The sequence below is a fragment of the Cricetulus griseus genome (assembly GCF_003668045.3).
Source record: "Cricetulus griseus strain 17A/GY chromosome 1 unlocalized genomic scaffold, alternate assembly CriGri-PICRH-1.0 chr1_0, whole genome shotgun sequence".
Taxonomy (NCBI): domain Eukaryota; kingdom Metazoa; phylum Chordata; class Mammalia; order Rodentia; family Cricetidae; genus Cricetulus; species Cricetulus griseus.
The window spans coordinates 41,429,263-41,450,793 of record NW_023276806.1 but is presented as its reverse complement, the minus strand read 5'-3'; the positions used below and the strand labels follow the sequence as shown (position 1 = coordinate 41,450,793).

The 21,531-nt window shown below is 41.0% G+C and overlaps 1 protein-coding gene across 2 annotated transcripts in view; it reads right to left on the bottom strand.

The window, feature by feature from the left end:
• Agl (amylo-alpha-1, 6-glucosidase, 4-alpha-glucanotransferase) overlaps positions 1-21,145 on the bottom strand; it is a 59,382-nt gene extending 38,237 nt beyond the window's left edge. The window contains exons 1-7 of one of the 2 annotated variants that reach the window (XM_027395592.2): positions 20,953-21,145; positions 20,241-20,390; positions 6,177-6,387; positions 4,636-4,802; positions 3,593-3,796; positions 882-1,063; positions 613-724 (exon numbers count right to left, since the gene is read on the bottom strand). In XM_027395592.2, the coding sequence (XP_027251393.1) occupies positions 613-724; positions 882-1,063; positions 3,593-3,796; positions 4,636-4,802; positions 6,177-6,387; positions 20,241-20,322 (958 nt within the window). In that variant the 5' untranslated portion in view covers positions 20,323-20,390; positions 20,953-21,145. Of the gene's footprint in view, positions 1-612; positions 725-881; positions 1,064-3,592; positions 3,797-4,635; positions 4,803-6,176; positions 6,388-20,240; positions 20,391-20,952 lie in introns of those variants that run through there. The other variant, XM_027395594.2, reaches the window with a different exon arrangement.
• Positions 21,146-21,531: the final 386 nt, after the last annotated feature.

The window sequence follows — 21,531 nt, the reverse complement described above, 5'->3', positions numbered from 1 at the left end:
AGTTCAGCTTCACTATTCACCACCAAATCCTCATGCCCTTAAAGTCTCTAGCATACACACACTGCTTCAATAAATGCTCTAATGAATGAATGATGGAAACACAGCACATACTCTATCAAAAGCACTAGAAACATAAAATACTTCAGAAACCACGCACTGCCTATTAGGGGTCAAGAGAAGCAGTTAAACAAAATAATAAATTCATACTGTCAATGAAAGGAAAAAATAAAACAAGTTTTGTTTTTAGTCTTATTTGTATGTATTAAATAGATACTAACATGAGACGTGTATACACATTATAGAGAAAATTATATGAAACTACAGATAAATTGTGACTTTCCTTGAAAAATAAAAAAAACTATTAATTAGTAACTTTAAGATTTGAGAAAGAGGAAATTGCTATATGTAAATATTAATGTGCTTCTCCTTCCCTAGTGCTAAGCTTAAAGGCATGCACCACTATGGCAAGAAACATGGGAGTTTTGTAGTGTAAAAAAATCCCACCTATACATAAGAATTTAATAATTCTGCTAAGTAGAGAGAGTCATCCCTTTAGGAGTAACTGTAAGTTTCTTAAAAAGTGATAGGGACCAGCTAGTTTAAAGCCTTTACCTTGAGTGAGAAGTCTCCTGAATTGTTCAACTGTTTTATGAACGTCTACTTGGAAAAACTCCCAGAGCTGAATCCTTGGGAAAATATCCACCCAAATTATTTTCCGAATGCACTGAAAAATTTTAAAACAACATCAACTGTATTTGACCACATTCCTTTCTCCATATTAAGCCATTAAACCATATTCTACACATTTACACACACACACACATACACACACACACACACTCAATTTGCTCTTTGGACTTGGTGGGGTGGTACACACTTACGTTCAAGTGTTGATCATTTTCAATCAAAGCAGGTATTCCTTTTTCTCTGTACTTCCCGTCAGCCACGTCGCAGGAGAAATGCCAAAATGCTCTGTCCAGGACCCAGGCGGGTTTCAGGTGTGGAGAATTCACAAGATTATATGCAGCTTCCGGATGCTCATGGATCCATTTACTATTGGTAGCTTAAGGAAAGGAGAAGAACACATCTAGGAGTCAGACTGAACTATACAATCACTATTATTTCTAGTTCATCATTTATTTAGTAAGTAACTTATTTACTTGGTGTTCATTTATACTTGCAATAAATAAACACTTGGATGAAGATAGGATACATTAGGAACACAGATCTGATAATAAAAGTTAAGGTATGATGGCTTATATTTATTTAATTAGTAATTTTTTGAGACAGGGTTGTTCTGTGTCACCCTACCCGGAACTCTCTCTGTAGAGCAGACTACCTCCAACTCAGAGGGCCACCTGCCTCCTTAGCTGGGGTGAAAGGCATGTGCCACCACTGCACAGCTTGGTGGCTTGTATTTATAACCCCCAGCACTTGGGAGGCTGAGGTAGGATGACCACAAATTTGACACTTAGCCTGGTCTACACAGTAAATTCCAGGCCAGCCTGGGCTACAAAATGAGACCCTGTCTCAAAAACAAACAAATAAACAAACAAACAAACAAACACCAAAACCAAGCATTATACTGCAAGTCTCTCATGTAGCGAGGTGTGACCAGATACAAAATCCTATCTGACGCATGTGGGCAGCCATATTTGATTAAACATTGAAAGCGTAGGGCTGGGGAGGACAGAGTAACCCAGAAGAACCTGGCACCATCATGGCCGAGTTAACACTAACCCTGGAGTGCCTGGCTTCTGAAAGGAATAAATACAATTTCTCATTAAGTTTCTTAATAAGCCACTGCCTAAGCTGTATTCTAACTCTTGCTATTGTAGCTATATGTCTGCATGTGGTTTGCTAATTTCATGTGAATGGTATAAGGTGTTTAAGTCTAATATTAACAATACTACCAATTTTCAAGTGGTGAATATGGAAATACAAAGTTCTCACTGTAAACTTTGAAGCCTGAAGTACATGTAGAAACATCATATTTTGGAATATATATTTTTTGTTTGTTTTGTTTTTGAGACAGTGTTTCTCTGTGTAGCCTTGGCTGTCCTGGGACTCTGTAGATTAGGCTGGCTGGCCTCTGCCTTTCGAGTACTGGGATTAAAGGCATGCACCACAACTGCCCAGCCTGAATGTATCTTTTTTAAAATCTAACTTTGTTTGCTATTAGAGATTATTACTAATAGTGATGAAAAATATATATGCTTTTAAGTATCTTCATAAATTTCTATGGCTACTTAGGAAAGACTTTATGAAACAGCTATGCCTTAAAACTACACTATCCAGAATTTCCATTGTTGGCATATGTAAAGCGGTGGTTTCCAGACTTTCCACACTTCGGCATACACAGAGGATCCTTGTACTGCACTTGGGGTTAAAGTAGTAGGCCATGGCCACGGGCTCCATAAGGCCAGGCAGGCTGTTCTGAAAAGTGAGAGGAATACATACCTCCTTAGAGGATTACTGTCAGGAAAACCGCACAACTATTTGGGAACTCAAACAGTTTTAACTTTACTCTTTTCAGTACTTTCGATGTTGAAGTACACTCTTTTATCATGTAAAAGACTTAACTTTGAGGATTTATCAATATTTTTCTCTTCAAGAATGAATAGTGCTGTTGTTACACTGGGTTTCTGGGGACAGAGTCTCATAATTCAGCCCTTCTGGTCTGCAACTCATTTGCAAATCAGGCTTGTCTTGAACTCACAGTAATCGCCCACCTCTGCCTCTGAAGTGCTAGGATTACTGGCATACCCACATGGTTAGCATTATATTTTTAAATGTGTGGTACAGAACAAGGGCTCCTGCTGTTCAGAATCTGTCAGTCTGAAAGTCTTTACCGTCTTCAGGTGGAAGGAAAGCCTTCGTCTGTCCCTCTTACGCTCATTTTCCTACTTTTATAAGCATCACATGCAAAGTACTTCTGCTGACTATATGCTCACCTAACATTACTTTCTTTTTTAATTAATTTTTATTTACATTAAAAACAATCTTATTTTACATACCAATCCCAGTTCCTCCCATTCCCTCCACCAACCCCCCATCCCTCTCCATCCACTCATCAGGGAGGGTGAGGTCTCCCAAGGGGAATCATCAAAGTCTGTCACTCAGGGCGTTGGTGGCTCTGCCTTTAATCTCAGCACTCAGAAGGCAGGCAGATCTCTGTGAGTTTGAGGCCAGCCTAATCTATAGAGAGTTCCATGACAACCTCCAAAGCAATACAGAGAAACCCTGTCCAAAAACCAAAACCAACCAACCAACCAAACAAACAAAAAACAAAGTCTGTCACATCAACACTTCAGCACTACTTTCTTTGAAAGTAAAAAGGCATTATTCTATGATGTTTTTTAAAACTGAAGGCCTCTTAATTGTCTTTTTGATCTTTAGAATGAATGTTATATAAGAGCTGGAGTCATGCCTAAGTGGCAGACAGCTTGCTTTTTTAGTATTTATGAGGTCCAGTGCTCAATTCCTCACATTGAAAAATACTACTACTAACAAAAATAATGTCAAATGAAATTAAAATACTAGTAAAATAATAAGAATTTAATCTCCACACCAAAATCACTGAAGCTCATACCTGTATGATTGTAGACAACATCTGTAATACAAAGAATATTCCACTCTCTTTTCAGTTTATCTACTAGCTGCCCAACATCATTCCAGGAATATCTTTTATTAGGTCTTGAAAAATCAGGATTTAATTCTAATTGATCAGCAAGGGAGTAGCATGACCTAGACAGTCCAAGAGTCTGCAGTGGGGTGAAGTGAATCATGTTGTAACCTACAAATAAGAAAACACAGACCACTCCATGAAAAGGCACACAGATCAACCTGGAGCTAAGCAAGGAATACACATGAGCTTTCTTAGTTACTTATCAACAGTAAGACAAACATGTCAGTGGAAAAGGAACCAATGAGTAGGGTTCCAATCCTAGCTATACCACAAAAGACTGTCAGCAATCTACTTATATGGCTTCCAGGCTATCACTGTCCTCATCTATGAGAGGTGGGTAATGACGTGATCTATTTGGTAACCATCACCACAGTGCTTGGCTATTACCAGATTCAATTGTAATTGCTAACAGGACAGAACTGCATGTACAAAACATCCTACACAAGCACAATACTTTAAATGTTCTGTGGGACTTGCATCCATCATGCCATGGAAACTTTATTCCCTTCTTTATAGTATATTTAGCTTGAAACTAGAATGTTGATGTTAGTCTTACTTAGGAGGAAAATACAGCCTAGTTTCATTTTATTCTTGACATCTTCAGCAGCATATACCTTTTATACGAAAAATGGATAATCAATATGGCTAATTAAAATTATATATAGTGACACATTACCTTCACATCTTAATAGCTTTATTATTAGCTTTCATGTGCCATATAAAAATCTTATATATGATAATCATTTTTCTTCATAACCAAATGCCTTCTTTTGTTAACTTGACCCATATAACCTGGTATCTGTAGGAGTTGTGGATTTTATTTTATTTTTTTTACTACATTAGCAAGCAAGATTAAAAGGAGATGGAATGCCTTTGAGACCTGTATCATAACAACTCTGTTTAGTTCTAAAAAGAAGAAATGAAAAAGAAAGCAAACTGAACACTACCTGATTCCTTTGCAACCCTTAGACGGCTCTCCCACTCATCAAAGGGTCCTAAACACTTCGCTAAAAATGTCTGGAGAGTAACACAATCCAACGGTAACACATGGTTATCAGCTCCAACACGTAAAATAGGATCCACCACTATGTAACCTCCTCCACTTTTCTCATTTCTAAAGGAAAATAAACCAAAACATTTTTAACTAGTTAGAGGAAAATCATTAATTCAGTTTGATTCTATCTGGAAGGTTAATTGCCCATTTAAACCCTACCCCTCCATCCCTCCATCCCTTTTCCCTTCCCTCCCTTTCTCCCTTCCTTCTATTCACCCAGGGTCTCATGTAGCCGAGGCTGCCTCAAACTTACTATGCATCTGAGGGAAACCCTGAACTCCAGATCTTCCTGTCTCTATACATGCAGTGATGGCATTACCGGCCTGTGCCACCACATATGGCTAAAATATGTTTACTTGTAAGTATATAAAAGTCATTTATAGGGGCTGGAGAGATGGCTCAGTGAGTGGTAAAGCGCACTGACTGCTCTTCCAGAGGACCTGGATTCAACCCCCAGTACCCACATGGCAGCTCACAGCTGTCTGTTATTCCAGTTCTCATGTAACCTATGCCCTCACACAGACATGCATGTAAGCAAAACACCAATGCATGGAGCCTGTCCTGGCACTTGCTCTGTAGACCAGACTGGCCTTGAACTCACAGAGATCTGCCTGCCTCTGCCTCCCGAGCGCTGGGATTAAAGGTGTGCACCACCAATGCCTGGCTTAAATAAATCATTTTTAAAAACTCATTTACAAGGGTGCAATACAGCATATATAGGTATTTTCTTTCTTTAATGTGTTCCTGTCTGTCAGTGTGTGGGTATGTGCACTTGAGGGAAGATGCCTATGGAAGCCAGAAGAAGGTGATGAATCTCCTGGAGCTGGAGTTACAGGAGGTTGTGAGCAATCTGACGTGGAGGTTGGAAACAAATCTTGGGCTCTCAATGAGAACAGTTCAAGTTCTTAACTACGAAGCCATCTTTCCAGTCCCAGAACAGGTATTTCCTATCCTTTCTCAACTACTATTGATTTCCATAGAATAAAATACGACATCCAGTAATGTTGATTTATTAGAAAATAATATATGCTAATGTCTATCAATAACAATCCCATTCAGATAAATAGTATCCTTCAAACTGATGGCAGGAAAAGCTTGGAGTTTAACTACATACAACTTGAATCTGCAGTGGGCCATACAGTGACCTCCCCCAAACTGAAGAATCACAGTCTAATCACATCTCAAGAAAGCATTGTAGTTAGGCAGGTGGCACACATTTTTAATCCCAGCACTTGGGAGGCAGAGGCAGGCAGATCTCTGAATTTGAGGCCAGCCTGGCCTACAGAGCAAGTTCTAGGGCAACCTGGGCAATACAGAAAAACTATGTCTCAAAAAAACAAACAAACAAAACCTTGTAAAACCTGCACCACCATGGTTCTCACAGTAACACAGTCAGATAATTTAAGTTAAAGAATACATTAACTTCTGGCTTACCCTTGAAGGAAGTAGTACTGAAAAGATCCAGACAGCTGCAGATGAAGTTTACAGTACTTATCGGAATCATCTTCTCTTTCTGATAGGTTTTCCCAATCCAAGGAACGGAATTTTTCTCGATTAAATGCTTCTCCAGGAAATGGGTAATTTGTATACAGGGTAACAGTTCTCCCTTGTAAAGTCGGGCCTAATCGGAACTGTAGTTCAAACCCTAAACAAAAGCATTTGAATAAACCACTTTAATAAACTCATAGAAGGACTTAGCATTCAAGCAGGTGTTTTACTTAAAACATAAAAACATGAATTTTCAAATATCTTAAAATAATCTGCCATAGCTAATGTTATTTTTGGAACTAACTGGCATTTTGATCTAGCTGAACTTTATATTTTAGCATGTATAATAAGCACCCCATAATGGTCTCCTCTGAAGAATCTCCCTTTCTTTTCCCTGGAATCTGATTTCCAGTCACACACTGTGACTGTACCTGACATGTGACCCTAATCCTTCCACCACTCCACTCTCTGACCCTTACTGTCGCCCTTCAAACACCACCTGGAGGTGGGTACCTGAGCAGAGATCTCTACTATTTCACAGACCACAATGAAGATGATGAGTCTCTATGTCAGAGAATGGGGCTGTATGTAGAACTTGGGAGATGTCACAGGACACAGAAGCTGAGTAGACTATAGTCTCAAGTATTCTGGAAGCTTTGCAGTGAAGTGCACTCTCTCTCTCTCTCTCTCTCTCTCTCTCTCTCTCTCTCTCTCTTTCTCTCTCTCTCTCCTCTCCTCTCTCTCTCCTCTCCTCTCTCTTCTCTCTCCTCTCTCTCTCCTCTCCTCTCTCTCCTTTCTCTCTCTCTCTCTCTCTTCTCTTCTCTCTCTCTCTCTCTCTCTCTCTCTCTCTCTCTCTCTCTCTCACACACACACACACACACACACACACATTTAAATTAGAAACAAGCATGTTTTACATGTCAATCCCAGTTCCCTCTCCCTCCTCTCCTCTCCTGCCCCCCTATCCCATCTCCTTTCTGCTCACCAGGGAGGGTGAGACCTTCTATGGGGGATCTTCAAAGTCTGTCATATTATTTGGAGCACGGCCTAGGCCCTCCCCGATGTGTCTAGGCTGAGAGAGTATCACTCTATGTGGAGTAGGCTCCCAAAGTCCATTCGTATACTAGGAATAAATACTGATCTACTACCAGAGGCCCATAGGTTTCCCAGGCCTCCTAACTGACACCCACGTTCAGGGGGTCTGGGTCGGTCCTATGCTGGTTTTCCAGCTGTCAGTCTGGCGCCCATGAGCTCCCCCTGTTCAGGTCAGCTGTTTCTGTGGTTTCTCCAGACTGTTCTTGACCCCTTTGCTCATCACTCCTCCCTCTCTGCAACTGAGTCTCTTACACCTGCTCAAACACAGTAGCGTGCCAAGGAAGTTCTAACAACAGCCCCTAGGGATGGAAAGTATTAGCTTGTAGTATTTGGTGACTTCTTTATAGAACTACCCTACCATGGATGATCTAAAGCTACCAAACATATCGCTGAGCTCAGAATTCGGAAGGGACGGGTGCAGCTGGTTCTTATGAGCCAGCATAGGTGCCAGCGACTCACTACTGCCTATATCCATACATCGCATGATTGTTAAAGCTTATGAATCCTGGAAGCCAAGATATGCCCACCTTTACCAAAGTTAGGCTGTTTCTATGAAAGTGTCTCTAAGGCTTCTATTCTATGTTACAAATACTTTGCTATAAGATGGGAAAATCACATACATTATAGTTAAAAATACAGTTAACTCACAAAAAAGTTTAGGTTGATTTATAGTAGACTTTAAATTTTTTTCTTTTATTGTTTTGAGATTGTAATTACATAATTTAACCCTTCCTTTTCCTCCCTCCAATATACTCCTCCTTGCTCTCTTTCAAATCAACAGCCTTTTTCATTGTTGTTATATACATATACATACATAAATATACATATTTCTAAAAACATATGGGAGCATAGCATGAAGGTCCTTGAGTTCACAGATCTCCATTAATGTTAAGCACGTTATCTTACCAATGGGAAAGATGAAGAACCTGTTCCTCTGTCAGAAAGCTGAGAGTTGGAAGTGATCAACGGTCTGTAGTCAGTGCTGTCTGCTGGGCCAGGCCATATCAAGCTCCTCCAACCAGGACCAGAGGTAGCTAATAGCCCAATGACCTCTACACTTCATGTGTGACTGAGACCATGCCAGACCCTTAGTCCTTAAGCTAGTACAGGTAGCCTATCTCTAGAACCCATCTTCTTGGAGGAAATGACATGTAACCCTGCCTAAGTTGAGTTTCGATGTAATTATGCTTCTTTGTGCACTGATGATTCTATTACACCAGGACAACTTTTCTTTTTTCAAATTGTACTGGGTTTAAATATATTAGGAATAGATTGCCTATGATTAGACCCCTGAAGTCTGATCCAGGTTGATGAAGTCAGTCTGCACCAGGTTTTCATTCTTATCTCTTTGTGTGGTTTGCTTCCTTGCCTGACACCTACAGAGACCCCCTTACCTGGCACCCATTTTGTCTATTCAGATCTGCAGAATATGGCATTTAAAAAATATAAGCTTCCCATAATTGACAGAAATGCCCGCCGTCTAGTGGAAACCCTTAAGGTATCCAAAGATAGATGTGGCATTACAACTCCTGGATTGTGATAATGCTAACCACTGGGCAAAACTGCTCCAGGCCTTGGTTGCTTCCAGGTCTCTGCTCAAACTGTGGACATTTTGGGGTTGATTGTCCTATTTTGCCTCATCAACGTAAGGTCAGTCCTCCACATTGTTCCTCTACAGAAAAATCTGAGACCTGGGTCTAGCAGCCAAAGGCCTATGCTGCTCTGTAGGACAGACAGCCGAAGACCTACAACTACTGCCTCCAAGGAAACTATGTAGACCACTGGAACCTACGGTAACTCATTTAGGCAAAGGATCTCTGCCATTTTAATTGGTACACAGACCATTCAGATTATATTTCTAGTAATAATCTATGCTTCTCAGATCTCTGAGGATATTGACTGACTGTGGCTGTAACAGCAACAAGAACCCAGTCCTTTTCCAAGGCTCTCTTCATAGGTAGAACTCAGGTCACAGGCCTCATCTACCTAGCTACTACTAGGTCTTGACATACTTTACCTTGTTACCAGACTCCAGAGAAGAGATAAACTTACAAAACATATTTCAAAGTAACTTGCTTTACAATGACTACCCTCAGTAATCAACCAATTGTATTTCCCAGTGAATGATTAGATAGAAAAAAAATGTTTTAAGGTGTAAAGTTTATGTGAGGATATAAATGATTAGGTTAGGGTCTGAGAAAATGTTTTAAGGTCTAAGGTGTTTTAAAGTGTGTAAATGCAAGTTATAAAGGTCTGAGGAGGTGAACGCTTAAATTGTGGTAAGAAAGTGACTCAAGGCATGTAAATGCAAGCTATTAAGGTATATAAATGTAGGCTGTAAAGGTCTGAGGATGTGAAAGCTTAGTGTAGACAAAAGTGACTTAGGGGGCTGGAGAGATGGCTCAGTGGTTAAGAACACTAGCTGGTCTTCTAGAGATCCTGAGTTCAATTCCCAGCAACCATATGAAGGTTCACAACCATCTGTAATGAGATCTGGTGCCCTCTTCTGACCTACAGGTAGATATGCAGACAGAACTCTGTATATACAATAAATAAATAACTTTTTTTTAAAAAAGTGATTTAAAGTATATGAAAACTGCTTCAGATTTCTTTCTCTCACTATGCTACTTCATTTCCTAGTTGCCTACAGCTGTCTGTGTAGGGCAGAGGCCCCAGAGCACTCCGCCATCCACGTCAGCAAGCCTGCTGGTGTCATCCTTGTTCAGCTCAGACTTCTTTGCAATTGTAAGAATTGCAAGATCTAGCTCCAGGACAGCCTCCAAAGTCACAGAGAAACCCTGTCTCGAAAAACAACCAAACAAAAAACAAACAAAGAAAAGAATGTGACACTTATGACTATACCAAGTTGATTAGCTATCCAGGGCATGTAAGTTTTAAATACAACTGGTTGTGGTGACACATGCTTGTAATCCCAGCACTTGGGTGGTAGAGGCAAGGAAGTTCAGGCATTCAAGGTTATTTTTGGCTATGTAGCAACATAAAGGCCAGCCTGAGCTATGAGACCCTGTTTCAAAAAAACAAAATAACAAAATTTTAAATATGGATGTGTAGGGGAAGCTGTAGCCACGCCTTCTTAGGGGCTGGCTACAGCTTCCCCTACAATTCCCCCTTTTCATGGATGTACGTCAATTAATGATGGACAAGAACAACAGAAAAGGGTAGAAGAAAGTTCTAATGAGTAGAATTCTTTTGTTTGTTAGTTTTTTCCAGACTGGGTTTCTTTGTGTAGCCCTGGCCGTCCTGGAACTTACTCTGTAGACCAGGCTGGCCTCAAACTCAGAGATCCACCTGCCTCTGCCTCCTGAGTGCTGGGATTAAAGGTGTGTGCCACCACCGCCTGGCATGAGCAGAATTCTTAATGCTTAAGGAATTTACTTACTGAGAATAAATATACAAGGTATGGTGGTGCCTTGGGAGGCAGAGGCAGGCAGATCTCTGTGAGTTCCAGGTCAGCCTGGTCTACAGAGTGAATTCCAGGACAGTCACAGCTACATGGAGATCCTGTCTTAAAAAAAGAATAAAAAAGAAAGAGAAAGAAAAGAATAAATATATTAATAGTTATAATACTTATGAAATATCAACAAAATTAATAAAAATTATACACTGGAGATCTACCCTATAATAGAGACTAAAACAGCAATGTCTTACATTCTTTTAAATGTTTACTTATTTATTTCATATATGTCTGTTTGTAGGCACACATGCACGTGTTCCATGACATGAGAGTGGAGGGTAAAAACAACCTGCAAGAGTCAGTTTTCTCCCACTACCATGTGGGTCCCAGGGACTGAATTCGGTTGTCAGGCTTGGCAGGAGGTGCCTTTACCTGGGGCCATCTCACCCACCTTTTAGAGTGATGGTCACCATAATCAATGAACAGATCAAATAAGTAGGGGGAAGAAAGATTATATGGAGACAGGAGGATCCCTATGGCTTACTGCTATTTAGTCTAGTCAAATGGTGAGCGCCAGGTTTAATAAGAGACCTTATCTCAAAAGTTAAAGAGAGGTTGCCTCCACATTCACACATACGCACTTACACCACACACCTGTGAAAACATGCACACATGTAAGACACACCCACACACCATTTTGGTATGAGGGATCTAACTCAGTCTGTAAAGTGTTTGCCATCCAAGTATAAGGACCTCAGCTTGATTCTCAGAATCCATATATAAAAGGCTGGACATGGCAGAGACTCACAACATATGGAGTTCAAAGCTACCCTGGGCTACACAGTGAGATCCTCTCTCAAAGGGTGTGTGTGTATGTGTGTGTGTGTGTGTGTGTGTGTGTGTGTGTGTGTGTGTGTGTGTGTGTGTGTGTGTGTGTGTGTGTGTCTGTGTGTCTGTGTGTCTGTGTCTGTGTGCGCATGCATTCAGTATGCAAAAGGAGAATGATCACAAGAAAGGCAAGGCTAGTCTAATCAATGTAGCAAGTTCTAGACCACCCAGGGCTAGAAAATGTCATCAGAAAAACAGAACAAAACAAAACAAAAACCCCACCTCATAGCAAGACTCATTTCAATCAATAAATGGAGTAATACATTGTGATGTTCAGAATTATAAATATCTACATCTTCTAAGAATAATTAAATTTACCATCAGGAAAAGTAGTAACATCTAGAACATTTGCAAATATCAGAGGTATTGTTGATATTTAAACAACTTGTCTTTTAAGTTTATGCAAATATTGCTTTAGTAATTACACAATGATTCAGAGAAACTGTAGTACAAAGGTTAAAACTCACCTAAACTTTCTCAAACAGTATTTGGAGCAATGGATTATCTCTCTCAAGCAAACTTGAGAGAGAAAAGAAGCATTCTTCAAATATTTATTTATATGTTGCAGACATGTACACTGTTCTTACAGACTATGTAAATTATGAAATACCAAAATAAATGTAAAGGGGCTGGAGACCCATTTTCAGTTCCCAACACCAACATGGAGGCTACAGACACCCTTTACTCCAATTCTAGGGGATCCAGCACCAATTTTGGCCTCCGTGGGGACCAGGAATGCACACTCATACATACAGGCAAAACACTTATACATATAAAGCAGACACTATCAAGTATGACTAAATATTCAATACTTTTTAAAGTTCACTATGTTTTAAAGATTTTTTTTGCTTTTTTAAATTAATTTATTTTTTACTTTCCAAACCCAGTTTCCTCTCCCTCCTTTCCTCCCACTCCCCCCACCTCTCATCTGCTCCTCAGAGAGGGTAAGGCATCCTCTAGAAATCTATTAAGTTTGTCCTATCATCTCTTTGAGGCAGGACCAAGGCACATCCCCACTCTCCACATCCCTGTATCTAGGCTGGGCAAGGTATCTCTCCATATAGAATAGGCTCTACTAAGTCAGTTTGTGCATTAGTGTTAGGTCTTGGACCCACTGCCAGTGGCCTCATATATTGTCCCAGTCACACCATTGTCACCTACATTAAGAATATCTAGTTCAGTCTTCTGCAGGTTCCCCATTGGTCAGACCAGAGTCGCTGATCTCTCATTAGCTTTGGTCAGCTGATTCCGTGGGCTTCCCCGTCATGGTCCTGACTCCTTTGTTCACATCACTCCTCCCTCACTTTGATTAGTTGTGGATTTCTGTGTCTGCTTCCATCTGTTTCTGGAAGAAGGTTCTAGCTTCTCTTTAAAGATTTATTTTTAATTATCTTATGTTTTAAAGTTAGGTTTATTCATTTACTTTTTGTATTTTCCCTGCATATATGTATTGCATTACGTGCATTTTCGGTGCCCTCAGAGGTCAGAAGAAGGCACTGGCTCCCTTGGAACTAGAATTATGGATGGCTATCTATGACCATGTATGTGCTGGGAATCGAACCTGGGTCTTCTGAAAGAGCACCAAGTGCTCTTAACTCCTGAGACACCTCTCCATCCCCTAACTATCTTTAATGTATATATATATATATATATATATATATATATAATATATATGCATGACTATATGCATGTATGAGTACAAGTGTCCTCAGAGGCCAGTTGTCCTTAAGTTGGAGTTACATGCAGTTGTAAGCCACCTAAGGTGGGTGCTGGGAACCAAGGCTGGGTCCTCTGTGCCAGCGGGAAGCACTCTTCCCCTCAGCTGCTTCTCAGCTCCGCAACATTCACTACTTTTTTAAGTCTTAGTTTAATATTTTATAAGGTAAATATTAAAAATTCTGTACTCTGACAATTGGTTTTAATAGCCTCAAATATTTAAAAGAAAAATACATTAAACACAAATAAAAAAGAAGTTCTTAGTGGTTATATATTCTAAACCATGACCTTAATCTGGAATCCCATTCACCTATTATGTAGACTTTTGCTAAAATTTGGCTAGTAAATGTCTCTTTTTCCTGACATCTAGTAATTCTTTTTACAAGCTAATCTAAATTTACACATTAACTGGAAAACAAACTGAAATCTTTATTTAAAAGAGTAGAAACAGATTATAAAATGTCTAAAGGTGGCAAATAGTCACTTATATAGATAAAATCATGTAATAATAAAATAATTTCTAAAGTAAAAAAATCAGAGCACAATGCAATCAGGAAAACCACAGGTTTCACACTTGCCAACCGTGGGCTCCATACCTTCAGTTTCATTCAAAAAAAGCAATGAGCTCTCATTTACAGTGGGTTGATTCATGGGCAGCACCCACTGCCCAGCCCTGCCACCCACCCACCTTTATCTCCTAGTAGTGCTGGCCAGAGCAGAAGCCCTTAGCCCCTAGTACACAGCAGTCATCTGAGAAGCACCTGGAATGTTCAGGAACCTCCTGCTGACATCTGCCAGGCAGACCCCACGACTACTTCCTGCCTCCTCTCTCTTTCCCCCCATGTGTTACTATGTGGGCCAAAGAACTCTATGTGTTACCTAGAACTCAACAGAGATCCACCTGCCTCTGCCTACTAAGTGCTGGGACTAAGGGCACATGTTACCACACCTGGCTGAGTTAGACAGTTTCTAAGAAGTAAAAGACAGATGCCCATAATTATTTTTCCTCCTGTTATAAAATTTCAGAAAGAGAAATTTCTATTTTTTAAGTTTTCATTTAATCTACTTTTCTGTGGGTTAAGGATGGTGTCTAAGGTCTCATGCCTGCTACATAAGTGTTCTACCATGAAGTCACAACCTAATCTGCATGATTTAAGACAATAGGACTTGTCTACTTAGTTCAGATAAAGGTGCAATTCAGGGAAAACACAACAAACAAATAAGGGAGATTGGACTGTGAGCCTCTATTAGATTACAACCTCTACCTTTTCCAAAGATGACTTTTTTGTTTTTAATTCATCTGACGAAGTTAGAGCATCGGTACCAATTCATATGTTACCAAACTGATTTGTTCTTCAAGGAAGAAAGGCGTTATATTTTCTTTCTGTATCCCAGTAGAGCATCAGTAAATACCCCCAAAGCACAAAGCCACTCTCAACTGCTAAGCCAAATCACTGAAACCGAACAGGTTCCCAGCAGTACATGAAATACCTCTGCTAAAATTAGCTTATATCGCAACAGTACACGGTGTGGCTATCTTGTTCATGTTAACACTAAGAACACTTTGCTTGGATCAGCAGTAGCCCTCCTGTAAGCAGCAGCCAGGAAGACAAGTGATTAAATTGCTACTGTAAACAAAAATTCCCCATTAGGGGCTGGGTAGATGGTTTCAATCAGGAAGCCTTTGGGGACTGGAGAGGTGACTCAGCAGGCAATAACATTTGTTGCTCTTGCAGAGGATCTGGATTCGGTTCCCAGCACAGGTATTGGGCAGCTCACAATGCCTCTAATTCCAGTTCTGGGAATCCAATACCCTCTGGCCTTCGGGGTACCTGAATGCACATGGTGCATATAAGCTCATGCAGGCAAAGCAAACATACACATAAAGTTAAGTATTAAATAAACTTTTAATTACTTGTAAACAAACATTTTAATTACTTAATTAGGTTTTTTTTGAGACATAGTTTCTCTGTGTAGCCCTGGCTGCCCTGGAACTTAACTCTATAGATCAGACTGACCTCGAACTCAGAGACTCACCTGGCTCTGTCTCCCAAGTGCTGGGATTAAAGGTATACACCACCATGCCTAGCTGAACATTTAAAAAAAAAAAATAGTAACAATTGGGCTCGAAGGTTGGCTTAGTAAGAGTGCTTGACACCCAAGCTTGACAAACCTGAGTTCCCTCATGAAATACCACCGTGGAAGGTGAGACCCCAAAAACTGACCTTTGACCTTTTCAGTGGCATGAGCATACCTACAGTCACAAACCTCTCTCTCTCTCTCTCTCTCTCTCTCTCTCTCTCTCTCTCTCTCTCTCTCTCTCACACACACACACACACACACACACACACACACAGAGTAATAATGATAAATAAATAAACATAAAATTGTAATTCTGGTCAGCCTATATAAAAGATGGAAGAATTAATTTCAGGTTTGAGGAATACACAATGAGAGAAGGAAAATATAATTTGATTAGAACAGACAATTACTTGGACTTTTACTTGAATTTGAAGAATCTATAGAGATGAAAGTGTTAAAAATTATAAATGGGGGGCTGGAGAGATGGCTCAGAGGTTAAGAGCACTGACTGTCTTCCAGAGGTCCTGAGCTCAATTCCCAGCAACCACATGGTGGCTCACAACCATCCGTTATGAGATCTGGTGCCCTCTTCTGGTGTGCAGATATACATGGAAGCAGAGTGTTGTATACATAATAAGTAAATAAAATCTTTAAAAAAAATTATAATTGGTTCTTAGGATGGAAAATAAACATAGAGAAGGGTTTGGGGACTAGTCAAATATAAAAAACCAAGTATCTCCAGTTTTTTTTTCCCCTGTTACATTTGTCACCAACTTCTTAGAGTTTAAACTTGTCTTATTGTCTCCCTTTTCAGCTCCAATATCATTAAATTCTTATGGTGTTTAATTTGTATGTCTGTTCATTTGTTTTACTTTTTGTGTGTGCAATATATGTGCAGTCATGTGCAAATGTGAGTGGAAAATCTATGTGGAAGCCATAGATTGATGCTGGGTGTCTTCAATTAGTCTTCTCTGCCTTTTTGTAAGATTAAAAAATTAAGGATTATTTTTATTTTACATATAAGAGTGCCCACATGTATGTATGTGCACCGTGTGTGTGTGTGTGTGTGTGTGTGTGTGTGTGTGTGTGTGTGTGTGTGTGTGGTGCCCACAAAAGCTAGAAGAAGTTGTCAGACACCCTGGCACTAGAGTTACAGGAGGTTGTGAGCTGCCATGTGGGTGCAAGAAGAGCAGCAAGTGCTCTCAACTACTAAGGTATCTCTTCAGTCATAGCCTCCTTAAAGTTTTTGAGAAGAGTCTCTCACTAAACATGGAGATCACTGATTGGTCAGATTGGCTGGCCAGCAAGCCCCTGGATCATCTGTCTCAGTACCCCCAGTGCTGGAGTTACAGGGGCATACCACTAAACCCAGCTTTTATGTGAGGGCTGGAGATCTTCCTCGTGTTTGTCCAGCAGGAACTTTATCCATTGAGGCATCTCTACAGCCCAGTTACAATTCTTTAAGAAGGTGAGGGAATAGAGTTTCACTGTATAGCTCTGGCTGGCCTGGAACTCTATGTAGACCATGCTGGCCTAGAACTCACAGAGGTCCACTTGCCTCGGTTTCAGCATGTAGACATAGGATAAATAGGGTTTTTTTTTTTAAGGGTCTTTGTTTTTATTTCTTGTCCCAATGTTCCCTCTATTCAATACTTCTTCCACATTATAAACTCCCTTCTAAAATAATATGGTCACACCATTATCACACACACACACACACACACACACACACACACACACACAGAGGATGGAATTTACTGGCTTTATCTAGTGTTACAGAGCGAGTCTAGTGTTACACGTCAGTCTTAGTGAACCCTTCAGTTTGTTTCTTCAAGCAGCTTAGCTAAATTTCCAGCTTGGGCTAGTTTTCACTGTGTTTAAGAATTAGTCAACAAGCATTTATTAAGTGTTGCACATAGCACTCAGTCTGTAAGAAAGTCCTGGCCTCACAAACCTCAGCTTCCAGTTGGGTACTGTACTACCACCAAGCTTCAGATGCAACTTAACTGATCAGCATTTAGTTGATCAGTGATTAAAGCATAGAGAAAAAGAAAGCCTTCGCTAAGGCGGCGGCATTTTAACTGAAAGTTGAACACACAGAATGACAGTAAAAGGGACAACATATACAGAGGGATTTGACAGGAGTGGAGATAGAACAGATTGGAAAGCTATAAAGATTCAGACACTAAAGACAGGGAACAGCAAGATTCACTCCTTGCAAGAAAAAGTGCAGTGCCATTCATAATGCCTTGGAAGCCAGGCAGGGGTTTTAGAATCAGGTACCCATAAATCAAAAGGGAAGGAACTTTTAAAAATGACTTGGTGCTCTCTCTCTCTCTCTCTCTCTCTCTCTCTCTCTCTCTCTCTCTCCTCTCTCTCTCTCCTCTCTCTCTCTCTCTCTCTCTCTCTCTCTCACACACACACACACACACACACACACACACACACACTTGGTTAGATGGAAGGAAGAGACTAATAGGAAGAGATACCAGAAAGGAATTTATAGACTTTAAAGAGAGATGACAGTTAAACAGGAGATATCATTAAAAATGCTTAAGAGTCCCCTGAACATGGATGTCAATGAGGAGGCCTCTGCACTCTAGGGTGCCCCTGGTGGTGGATTAGTATTTTTCCCTGGTGTAAGAAGGGACTTTGAGAGCCCATCCCATGTGAAGGGATGCACTCTTGCCATGGACACATGGGGAAGGGCCTAGCCCCAGCCCAGAATGATGTGGTGGACTTTGTGGAGCCCCTGTGGAGGGCCCTACCCTGCCTGGGGAGTGGAGGGTGGATGGGGTGGGGGTAGGTCAGGGTGGGGTAGGAGGGTGGGGGTAAGGGTAGAGAGAGGGAGAAGGGATTGACATGTGAAACAAGCTTGTTCCTAATTTGAATTAATAATAATTAAAAAATTCCCACAAGAAACTTAATTGAGAATCAATAAATGTATAATAGTTAAAAAAATGTTTAAGAGTCTAGGCTGGGAAAACTGAAGAGAGAGACATCACTGAGGCAGGGGAAGGGTGGGGGAGTGATTTAAGACACGTGAGAGGAAAGTATAAATTAACAAAACTACCCATGACAAGTCTACAGGATAGTGTCAGAACAAAGTTAAACTCCAGGGAGTGAACTGTAAGCAGAAAGACCAATACCTTGCTGCTACTTAGGGCTCTATCACAACAAAACTAGGTATTGCTAATTTACAGTCTTCAAACTGAATGCCACAGGAAAGCAACACATCTTTCCAGGGATATTAATGCTTAATATTAATATAGTTTGCCCAACGTCAGTTTATTAGCAGCCAAGCAAAGGCAAGGTTGCACCTCAACCTTTGTCATGATACTTGATTCAAAAGCTTCCAAGGAGAAAGTGACTCTGGAAGCCTTTGCTTCCAAGAGTCCTCAGCAGAAAGGCAAGAGATGAGGCCATGAGAAGGCATAACTATTTCATGGAAGAACAGAAAAAGAGGGAAACCTAGCAGACACTGGTAATTAATTGAAATGTGGAAGGAAGAGATCCTAACGAGGGACACCACACTGAAGGGAATGCTGAAGACAGCGGGGGAGGAAAAATCAAAACCAGGAAAAGTGCAGAGTCAGGAGAACCAGAGTGGAAGCCAGGACTCAGTGATCTAAAACCCCAAACAAATTTGAAGGAAGAGGACCATTCAGCATCAAGGGAACACAGTAGAAGATTGAAATTTTTAAAAATCTAACTTTTAAATTAAAAAAAAAATTCTTGCAGATGCTCGTCAATGTTCATTTAGTAAGTCCACTGGAGGGCTGATGATTGTCTTGAAACATTAAATTCTACTTGTATTTTACAAGTTATATTTATAAATTATAAGTGAAATGTTTTCAGTACTGAAAGTAAAGTTATCTGTTAGCTTGTCTTATAGAACTGCAGTTTGATCTTACTTTTATTTATATCTTTTGGTCATTCTGTGGTTCAAACCCAGAGACCTTGCTTGTATTAATTAGGCAAGCACTTTACCACTGAGCTATATCCCTGGCTCAATATAGTTCTTTAAATGATAGCTCAAATATTTTTCAACATCACCTGATCAGATTTCCCACTTTTTATTTGGCTTTATCTTCTACTTGCTTGAGAGGCTTCCAATAATGTAAGCAACAGCTACTATACTATACTTACTTATTATACTATACAGTACTATGCTTTACCAATGCTTAAGTTCATTAAAGGAAAAGAATGTGCTCTAAAAAGCAACACTAAAGACTATATACAAAGCTAAATTATATATGGTTTAGCAGGTTACAACAATAAATGCTAATACAAATAGCATGTTCAATCTTCTGACTGCATATGTAGTTTCTACCCCTCTCCCAGAACTGAATACAGTTCTTGCAGACTAGGCAAAGGTTCTATCCATGAGTGACTTTCCATGCCCTGTAGTTTCTGCATTAGGTGGTGGTTTGCAACAAAGTGAACTGAGCTATCACTGTTCTTACATGACATACATATTCTTAAACAACATAAATCTTCATTAGCCATCACTAATGTGGAACACAGTATCTTGGCACAAATCAAGCTAAATCTAGGAAATTTCATCTAACTTTAAGGTGTGTGTGTGTGTGTGTGTGTGTGTGTGTGTGTGTGTGTGTGCGCATGTGTGTGCACTCGCGCACATGCACGAGCGTTCATGCAGAGGATTTAATACGAGCTTCATTTATGCTAAACATACATTCTACCACCAAGCTACCCACCACCCCCAGTCCCTAACCTTAAGTTAAAAAATTTAACAGATTGTCAGTGCATTAAAAGCTATAAAAGAGCTAATAAAACTACTTGTGACTGACCTTGTTCGAGTCTGAAGAGGGTCTTCTCTAGCTTTTCCATTTCGTTCAGTAGTAAAATTCGAATCTGTTTACTGTGCTCCATGTTGGCTGCCGGAGGATTTGAACTCTTTCCGTTGAATTAAAAGGACTCCAAAGTGGAATGAGTTACCCCTGTAAATCAAAAGGTAATTAGGAAAACGAAAACACGACCTAAAACTCTCTAGAGCTGACAGCAGCACTTACATGTCCTAGATAGATTGACAGCCCAGAAGAGCAATGAGAAAGAATGAAATCTTGTTGATAAAATCCAACAAGGGAGAAGAGTTTCTTCCCTCTTGGAGCAGAATAAGAAAGCCTGAAGCAAAGAAACAAAACAAAACAAAACAAAACCGTAGATTCTTACAGCCAAAACAGAACAGACCAAAAAGCTAAAGCATTCTCAGAGAAAAGGGACGCATCTGGGAAAGCCTGGGATTCAGGGGTAAAAATTTCGTCCTGAGCCAGAGGGCCTTGAAAGCTCCAAATGGCACTGCAGGCTCTGGAGATCAGGCTGCTCAGGGAACAGGTGGAAGAGCACCCCGTTCCCAAATTCGGGTCTGAAGCCACCAATGGGAGGTAATTAGTGAAGGAGGCAGTTGCTGCCCCGGGAATAGCTGCGGCGGCATGCGATGTACAGCGCGGCTATAGATAGAAAGAATGCGCCGCCACAGCCGGAGGCATTCCAGGCACTTACACGCGGGACGGACGTGCGGCGTCGGGAGCGGGAGCCGCACAGCGGGAACGCCGGGCCGGGCCGAGCGGCAGCCCGGGGAGGGCAGGGCGCCGTGAAGGGCACGGGGAGGGACACCGGGACCCAGGCCAGGTGACAGTGACAGGCCGGGGCCGCCCGAGACTCCGCCCCGCGCGTCCACAGGACGCCCCGACTCCGCTGGACCAGGGGACTAGCCCAGGGGGGCGTGGCCCTGCCTCCCCGCCCACTTCCGGGAGCCTTCACTCCCGCTAGCGCAGACCGCTGGTCTCGCGAGAGATGGGCGCGGCGGGGGTTTGAAGGGTCTGGGTCTCGGTGGAACCTTGTATGGTCATCAACGCCCCCTGATGCATCGTCACTGTTCCTGTCCAGGGAAAGTGAATTAGAGAGCAAAGATAAGCAGGGACAGTGTTAAGGGAAGTTCTCTCTGTTGAGAAAATGCAAGTTAGGAGACAACAGTTTCTTAACACAATGTGCAAGTCATCTAACTTCGCTGCAGCCTAATTCCTAAAATGTCATTGACACCCTCTACACACACACACACACACACACACACACACACAC